The 9,209-nt window shown below is 50.4% G+C and overlaps 1 protein-coding gene across 1 annotated transcript; it reads left to right on the top strand.

Moving 5' to 3' along the window:
• Nucleotides 1–7,270: 7,270 nt before the first annotated feature.
• LOC120683725 (RING-H2 finger protein ATL8-like) lies at nt 7,271–8,213 on the top strand. Its single transcript, XM_039965813.1, has one exon. The coding sequence runs from the start codon at nt 7,408–7,410 to the stop codon at nt 7,960–7,962; it is 555 nt and encodes a 184-aa protein (XP_039821747.1). The 5' UTR covers nt 7,271–7,407; the 3' UTR covers nt 7,963–8,213.
• Nucleotides 8,214–9,209: the final 996 nt, after the last annotated feature.

Raw genomic sequence — 9,209 nt, 5'->3', positions numbered from 1 at the left:
TCTGATTTTCTTGGTGGAGTGTCTAGTCAATCAATTGGCTATTCTTTTACTATATTGTCAGCTGTCCAAGCTATCTCAAATCGACATGAGCGCAAGGGCACCGTGCACTCGCCGGCACGAGTTCATTTGGGTGGCCGCAATCATATTTTAACCCACTTTTCTCACGGCTTTTCGCTGCGGAACTCGTGTTATCCGCGAGGAATAAAGTGAGTGAGTGGGTGGTGTGGTGGTTCAACCTGCTAATGGTCTGGGGTGAAATCAGTTTCAACAGTTTGGATTTCACCTGGTATGCTATTAGTTTGGTGGAAAATGGGTTAATTTTCTAAATAGTTTGGTTTGGTTTGGTTTGTTAGGAAATCTGGTTTGGATTGGGTTGGTCTGGACTTTAGTGAGTTGAAAGTCATGTCCTCGCGCAGACCTCAAGTCGTGCTACCACCACGTGCCGTCGCGGCCGAGCCATGCTGTGGTGGGTCCTGGATGTAGTTGTAACACCCAGTTTATAAAAAGACATAAACCGAGCAATCATTTACGTGCCAGGATCAAGTCATACGTATATACAAAAGAATGAACAGTATATCACAGCACATATCACGTAAAAAGATATAATAAAGCGAGTACGAATGTTATTTATTACATTAATAACAAAATGTCTGATACAGAGTATGCGGAAGCGTAAAACATATACGATAACTCTCGTCGGAAGCTGAGCAGGGCGCCACAGGGACGTCGACTAGGAGACGAACGCCTAGAAGTCCTCGTACTCCTGGTAGCTCTGGGTGAACTCCCTCGCGTCGGCAGGAACTGAGCAGCAATAAAATATCCCCAAAAAGGATAAGAGGAAAAAGAGTAGAGAAAGCAAGTGTGAGTACACAACTTGTACTCAACAAGTATAACACAAACTATGAGGCTTTAAGGTTGGCTGACTTAACTGCATTAGCTTTTAATCTTGGCAAAATTTTATTAAAGCTAATTACTACAAGTTGATGAATTAGCATAACCCAATTACATAGTAATTAATCAGAATTAATTATGATACTACTGAGAACCAAACCAAACCAACCACCCGGGGAAACCCTCCTAACCAAAGGAAGATAACCCCACTAATCAAAAGGAGGATCTGGGCCGCTCATGACCGTGAGCACGGCTAGTATACCAGTTTTACACTCTGCAGAGGTTGCACATCTTTACCCACAAGTCGTGAGCTACGCTAGTTGTTCATCACACTTCCGTAGGTGAGATGGCTAGCAAGCACACTACGAGGCCTTTACAAAGAATCTCGTTGGTAAGGAGTAACCGCGAGGGTGGATCGGCGACGATGGGGCCCACCTCACGGGGGTACAAGACACAGGTGGCCAGACCAAGCCGGAGGAGCAGGGACCATTGAAGCTTACCTCCCCTGCCCCGCAGGTAAGTTACTCCAAACCAAAAAGACCTAATTATTACGCCAAGACCGTCCCATTCCAGTCTTGTGGTAGTGCTGTTGTCCCAGGTTGTCGCTCTATGAACCGGTCTTTATGGAGAGTGGCCAACCCAGCAGTAAGTACCGTGCTGGCCCCCCTAAACCATGTTTCAAACAAAATCATTTTATAACGAGATGTGAGCCACTCAAACGGGCCACTCCGAGAATTAAGTTGCATATAACATTAATCAAATTAATTAAAAAGGACCAAGTGTGTTATAGCGCGGCACCTAGTACAACTAACCAAAATGCAAACCAAAGGGAATATATATATATATATATATATATATATATATATATATATATATATATATATATATATATATAAAGGATATAAAGTGGCTAGGAAAGTCCTTATAGGCATACAGTATTAAAATACAGTATGAAATTGTATTTAAAGGTGATGGATGTTGTTCATGTTATACTTGCTTTCCTCAAACTGCTCCTGCTGCTCAAACTGCTGTGAAGATGGTGGCTGCTCCGGGTACTGGTACTCCTCCGAAGGATCAACGTCTACTCACGATCGCACGCCAAAACAAGTCCAGCACATACACATACATGCAAACAAAAGAAAAGGCTAAGAAACAGTACAACAATTAGGGATGAAAGTGGTAATCTGAACTGTTAGAATAAATTTAATATTTTAAAATAGATATGTATAAAATTTGATGGTGATCATTTCTTATATTATCAAGCATATTATTACAAATAAGAATAAAATTTTGCATAAATTATTTTATGCATTATTTGCTCCCTACAACAAAAAAAAGTGAAAAAAATACCAAATTTGTTTTTGAATCCATACCGAATTTTATATCTATCATTTGAGAAAATATAGGATGAATTTAAGATTTACCTTTTATGAATCTTTACAAGCTCCATGCTCAAAATAAGAATACAAATTTGTATACAAGATTCTATATCCTATTTATTCGCAATCAAAGAAAAACGACCAAAAAACTGATTACCAAATAATTACCGTTTCCGACCGTTTTCATCCATAACAACAATACATAAAAACAGTAAACAAAACTAAGCTAGAACTGTTCTACGTGTTACAACGATCGCGTGGACATAACGAACACCTAAAACGGAGCTAGAACGCGAAAACTAGGACTAAAACAAGATCTAGGGGCTTAACTGTAAGAAAAATAGAGTTTCTGGGGGTTTTCTGCAAAAACTGAGGGCCTAAACGTAATTAAACCTTAGTTCTAGGGTCTAACGTGCAAAAACAGCAGGTCTGGATGGCGGGTTCTAATCTGAGAAAACTCAGGGGTTAAAACGCTAAAAACTGGGCCTAACTGTAAATACTTTTACACTATATAGGACCGCAGGTTTATTTTAGCAAAACGCATGGGCTCTTTAGAAAAATTTCCAGGCCGAAGCGGTATGTTTAGATCTGGGTCGTTGGATTGCGATCTAGTGGTTCAGATCTGATGGAAACTCGATCTAATCTTGCGCGTCCACTCTTGATCGGACGGCTCAGGGCTGGGGTTGCGAGGGGGCGGCGGCGCTGACCGCCGGAGACCATTTTCCGCGGCGGCGTGGCACTGGGAACTCGCCGTACTTCGGAGTTCCCGGGCTCAAAACGGAGCGGGCTTGGGTCAGGAAGGGACTACGCGACATGCGTAGTCCACCTGGACCAAGAGCTGGGCACTAGTGGGTCTGTGGCGGCGTGAGCAGGGACGGCGGCGGCTCTGGGCGGCGAGGCTCGCCGGCGCAACCCGTTCGGGGTCTCCAGGGGGCTACGGCCTACCAAAACTAGCACAAAAGGGGCCGGAGGAGGTGCTGAAGCTCACCGGGGCTCGGGCTCGAGCAGGGAGGCTGTGCAGGGCATCAGCGTCGTGGACCGGCGGCGGTCGACGGTGCTGTGCACGGGGCAGGGCGATGTGGAGTTCCTCCGGGCTCCGGATCTCCACTGTCAGGCTCGGAAAGCTCCTGCGGATGTGTTGCAGGGGTCAGGAAGGAGCGAAACACGCCGGCGGCGTGAAATTGTGGTGGCGGGTCGACCTACCCGTGGCGGTGTCCGGCCCAAATCCGGCCGCTTCAAGTGCTGTAGTTGAGGATGGCGGCCGCGGGGAGCTTCCTGGTGCACGGGCGAAGTCGCGGCGGTGGTTTGCAGGAGTCCCGGTGCGGCGGGGCGACGAGAGCACGGCGGCGCAGAGCCTCTGCGCTGCGGAGCAAAGCGACGCGGCTGCTAGGGTTCGGGCGTGGCACTGGCGAGGGAGGTGCGTAGGGATGTGCGGCGGTGCCAATTAAAGGGAACCGGGGATCTTGGGGAGGTGTGCACCGCACGGGCGTCGCGGTGATTGCGGCCGCGATCCGTGTGCGTGAGAGGTGGATCGCGCAACGGACTGGCGTGATCCGAACTCGGGTGAAGCTTCTAGAAGATGGGGGTGAGGCTGACCGGTGGGCCTGTGGGAGTCGGGGTGGTCCACGGAGTAGGGACGGGCGAGCAGGGCTCGGGCTGGACGGAGCAGAGGCGTTCGCGCGCGGGGAAGAAGGAAGGAAAGGGGAGAAGAAGGCGCTGGCAAGTGGGCCCGCCCTGTCAACGGCTGGAGAAAGAGCGCGGCTGCTGGGCTGAGGTCGCTGGAGCGGGCCGAGCGAATGAGATGGGCCGCGGCGGGGTTAGTTGGGCCGGGGCGCGGGAGGAAGATCTGGGCCGAACTGGGTCGGGCTGGCTTCCGGGTTGGGTTGGTTTTTCCTATTTCCTTTCTTCCTCTTTTCTTTTTCCTCTCAACTCAAAACCAAATGAATTTGAATTCAAACTCCTATACAAACAAATAAAATAAAACCATGCACCAGCATGAATGCACAAACAAGTTTAACTTAGAGAAAAAAAAATTAATTGCTTGTGAAAGAAAATTAATTTAAATGCAAGTCTAAGGATATTAAATCTTAGAAAATTAAATAAAGCCAATTAAATTTATTATTAAATACTGAAATTTAAATTAGGGTGTTACAGTAGTGCCGACACGTCGATGGTTGAGGGACGCGATAGGGCTGTAGCTAGGTCCCGCAGAGGAGTGGGCCCCCCAGATTATTGAAGAACGTGCGTACCGAGGAGCAGCAACCAGCATCACGTACAGCAGTAGAGGAGGTAGAACTGTAGTAATGGGTTGGTAGATGTTGTATCCAGTTGAAACCAGTTAATATTTACGGTTCAGTTTGGTTTTGGTTGAAAAAGACCGTCGTTTTGGTTTGGTTCAGTTTTTTACATATGCAGTTTGGTTCGGTGTGGTTGATTGGTGAGAAGAAAAAGAAATTAATTTGGTGTGGGTATGGGGTGGTTATCAGACCATTAGCAGGTTGGGTGGTGGTGACTCCGCGGCATTGGCCCCCCTTGAACGCAAGCCACTCTTGGATCAAAAGTGCCGGCGCCAGTCATCGGCTAATGCTCTTTAGCCGGCACGTGACAAAGTCATTGATCCCTCGCCTCCGTGTAACCGAGTTGGTACGTGGAAAAAGTGCCGGAAATAATAAACTACTGCCGCGTCATTGCACCCTTGCGGTAAAAGTGAAAAGTGAGTGTTTCTTTCTGTATTTTATTTTAACTGGGTATTGCCTCGTGTCAAAAGTGTAAAGTGAGCGTTCCTCTCCGAGGGATTCGGTTGCCCTGCATGTAGCATCCAGATAGAGCCTTGCTGATTCCTGATCACAATTCCAGGCGGAGATACCATCTCCGTGCGGGCAACCTGTCACGGCCATTCTCGAGATTATTCCTCGCCGCGTGGCGAGGGGCGGCGGTTGGTGCTCGGGGGCATTCCGCGAGAGCGACGGCGGCAGCAGCCGTCGACAAATACCGCCCTGGCTCGGCTGCCCGCTGCCGCGGACACATCACGAAAAAGATGCCCCCTGTTTTCGTGAACCCGGGCGCTGTGGATCGTGCGCCCCCGGTGCCACGTCTCGTTTCTCCAGGTTCCCCGGGGGCCGGGGCAACCCAACAGTTTGGTGATCAGGCGGCCCCCCAGCTCCGGTCCAAGCCTGAGATATTTTCCCGGCGCGAAAATCACTTGCGGCCTCGCGTTCAGACCAGGAGGAATTGCTCCTGAAACAGAAACACTTCAGCTAAAAACTCGAACGGATCGTTTGCGTCTGAGTTCCTGATCGGTCAGGTAGGCAGCTGATGCTGATCCAGTGATCCAGGATAACACCACGAAATTTTTTTCGCAAAAAGACGAATGCATGCATGGAATACTAAATGAAGTTTATTTGAGAAATCTTTTTACGGTGTAACTTTTCGAGATAAATCTAATGACAATAATTAATTCATGATTTGTTATAGTGATACTACAGTAACCATTCTCTAATCGTGCGGTCAAAAACTTTATTAGATTAATCTCGCGAATTTACCAGGGATCATGCAGGTGATTTTGTAATTAGATTTTATTTAATATTCTAAATTAGTGATAAAAAATAAAAAAAATTCGCGAAATTTTTTTCAGAGCTAACCAAACACGGCCGGCAACGCGTCCCCGGCTGTGGCCGCCGGCCAGTGAGGCGACGGCGACCGGCCGCGGCCTTTGAAGGCCGCTTTCGGGCGGGCGGGCCTCCGGCGGAAACGGACGACGCGGGGGGCGCGGCCGGGGCCAGGAGGACAGCGCGGGGTTTCCGGGGGGCCGGCGCACCGCCCCGGACGGAAGCGGAAAGCCGGCAACCGAAACCCGTGGCGTGACGTGCACCCCTTCGGGCTCGGGGACTGCCGGGGCTGGAACAACCAGTCTGCGATCCGGGCGCACCGCGAGCACATGGCCCGGCCGGCCCCGGAAAACAAACCCGCCACGGTCCGGATTGAAAGCTAACCGTACCAAACTCGGATGCTGTCATCAGTATCTCCGAGACCTTCAGTTTCTCTCTCTCTCTCTCTCTCTCTCTCTCTCTGTGTGTGTGTGTGTGTGTGTGTTTTGAGACTTTATGTGTGTTTGTTGACGTGTACTCGAGCGTTGGATGGACTAGCTGCACGTTAGGTGGTCGCTAGGCGGCAGAACAGATCACGGATGAACTGTTGGAAGTGTGCAGTTCTTTCATTTTGTTTTATCACCGATGGGAAGATGAATTGTAGGGCCTTAATTGCGAATGCACGTGAAATTCTCGTGTTTTCTTTCGTAACCAGTAAAAGAATGGAATTCTTAGATTTTCTTTCCTGGTTAACGGAGGAACGAATCGTAAAAAGTCATTAAACCCCATTAAGAGAGAAAAATAGGAGGAAGCATATCTTTCAGAACACGGATTCTTTAATCTAATTCTATAGACTAAATTGTGCATACCATAATCCTCTATGTTTAACAGATGGTGATGACAAGAGAATATAAAACCAAACAATACTCAAATTCTAGCAGCTACAAAATTACATTTCAATTCAATCGAATGTGGATAAGCGTTATCTAACTACCACTAGTCTATATATATACATGAGATTCTTCAAATCCTAGATTAGAAAGGAGGCTATCCTTTTTTCATGTAGAGTTTCTAGATGCCTCTAAATTTTAGACAGATGGTGTGTACCCAAATAGCGTACCGTCCTAGGTACATTATCTTTATTGGGCATACTCCCCGCTATCTAAAGTCGGTTTCGCATTAAACTTCACACACAAACGGAGCATAGCACAAAAGAGATCCGGAGCATATTCCCATATGAACCTATTGAAAGCAAAAATCACCGGGAACAGCTTGGAAAAATGTTGAAAACGTAAGAAAACCACGTCAGATCGGACCCTATCTCCCTACTCCACACCCTAAACCCCGGGGCGTCTTGCTGCAGCTTTGGCCTCTGCTCAGCTCCTCTGCTCCTATAAAAGGCAGGGGCCAGGGCCACCCCCTCGCCTCTCCTCCCAGTTCTCCCACACACACTTGTCACCTTCCTCCCCTGCCACGAGCCGCGAGGATAAGACGCAGCCCGTGAGCGAACAGCGCCAGCGCCGGCCGCCCCGATCGAGCAAGCGAGGAGGATGCACCGCGCGGCGAGGAGGCTGATGTGGGGGGCCAGCCAGCCCGGGACGGACGTCCCCAGCGACCACGACGTGGTCATCGTGCTCGCCTCGCTGCTCTGCGCCATGATCACCGTCCTCGGCATCGGCCTCGTGGCGCGGTGCGCGTGCGGGCGCGGCGGGGCCAGCAGGCCGCCCGCCGCCGCCAACAGGGGCGTCAAGAAGTCGGTGCTCCGCAAGATCCCCACCGTGCCGTACGCCTCCTCCGCCGGCGCGGCCTGCGGCGGCGACGAGGAGTCCGGGGAGGCGGCGGCGGAGGAGGAGTGCGCCATCTGCCTGGCGGAGTTCGAGGAGGGCGAGGCCGTGCGCGTGCTGCCCCCCTGCGGCCACGGCTTCCACGCCGCCTGCATCGACAAGTGGCTGCGCGGGCACTCCACCTGCCCCTCCTGCCGCCGGATCCTGTCCCTCCGGCTGCCGCCCGGCGAGCGCTGCAGCCGCTGCGGCGCGCGGCCCCACGCCGGGGACGCCGGCTGGAAGCCGACCTCCTACAGCGGCGTGCCGCCGTTCCTGCCGTAGGCAGCTGCGCGCCACCAGCAGAGAGGCAGAGATGCTGCTTCTGGGCTGGAGCTAGAAGAAGACAAGGACCGGAGGAATCGACCAACCCAAAAGCAAACAATCTGGTTGGTAATGCGTAGCAATCCGGAGCTGGAAATGGGGAAGTCTGATAAGGTGTTTGCAGGCTTGCAGCCGCGGCGTACTAGCTCTGTACATTTGTAAATATTAGTAGTATAAATTAATATATATGCAATCAGCTTTGGTAAGGATGATGATCTCCGTATCTTCTTGTTTTCTAATCTCGGTTGGTGCAAGCTCTCTGATCCCCTCGCGCATCCCCGGAGAAATGTATTCTGCATGGCGTAACTGCTCGGAATGGATGATGCTTGTCTTCTCGGTGCTGTGAGCCGGTTCATGAGGGAATACTATCCATGGCCACCTCCAAAAAATCAAATGAACTGAGAGATACTTCGTACAACCATTTGGGATTTGGCCATTCAGCTCTGCTCTGTCCGGATCTCAGGAGTTAGTCAGGTCACGGGAGAGTGTCATTTGGGATGTATCATGTATGGTACTACCAACTAGGCAACTAGCCAACTACCAACCCTTTTCAGCTTGGACTGCTGTGTGCTGTCTAGTACCGGTAGTCCGGTACCACTGCTAATGAATGAAGTGGCATAGTTCTACTTTTTTTAAAAAAAATAAAATAAATTTGAAGGTCAGAGTTAAAAAAAAAGGTTTTAAAGGTCAGAGTTGCGACACCAAAGATGCGTCAATCCGAAACTTGCACGGCATTCTCCTCGTGACCCTGCAGGGCGAGTTTACAGTTCACACTTGTTGCAGACGCTACAAAGGCAGGAAAGGAACCCAATCGTTGTGGCCTTGTGGGGGGCGAAACTGCCTTGTTCCCCCTAACCGCGGCGGCGACGCTAGTTTTGCTTGCCCGAGACCGAAACCAGGAACACGCCGCGCCGCCTTCACGCTGATCCCACCCCCCAGATCACCAGTTTCGATCCAGGGCCACGGCACGACAAGACGTTTCCACCGAGAACCGATGGTGCGGTTGCCTCTTGCCTGGCACCACTGTATCTGGCACGCGTTGTCTCCTTGGTGGTCTCTCTCGCCGACTCGCTCTCATCTCATCACCGTCTTCTGAACAGGACATCCGCCGAAGCGAGTCCAGGACCTTTTTTTTGTCCCATTTTTTAGTGCTAGACTGCTAGTCCAGGACCGGGTTGGGCAGCGGAGTTCGGCACCTGCAGCACAAG

The sequence above is a fragment of the Panicum virgatum genome, chromosome 7N, assembly GCF_016808335.1.
Source record: "Panicum virgatum strain AP13 chromosome 7N, P.virgatum_v5, whole genome shotgun sequence".
In the NCBI taxonomy this organism is placed as follows: Eukaryota; Viridiplantae; Streptophyta; class Magnoliopsida; order Poales; family Poaceae; genus Panicum; species Panicum virgatum.
The sequence above is the reverse complement of the archived record's forward strand: the minus strand, read 5'-3'. Positions and strand labels throughout refer to the sequence as shown.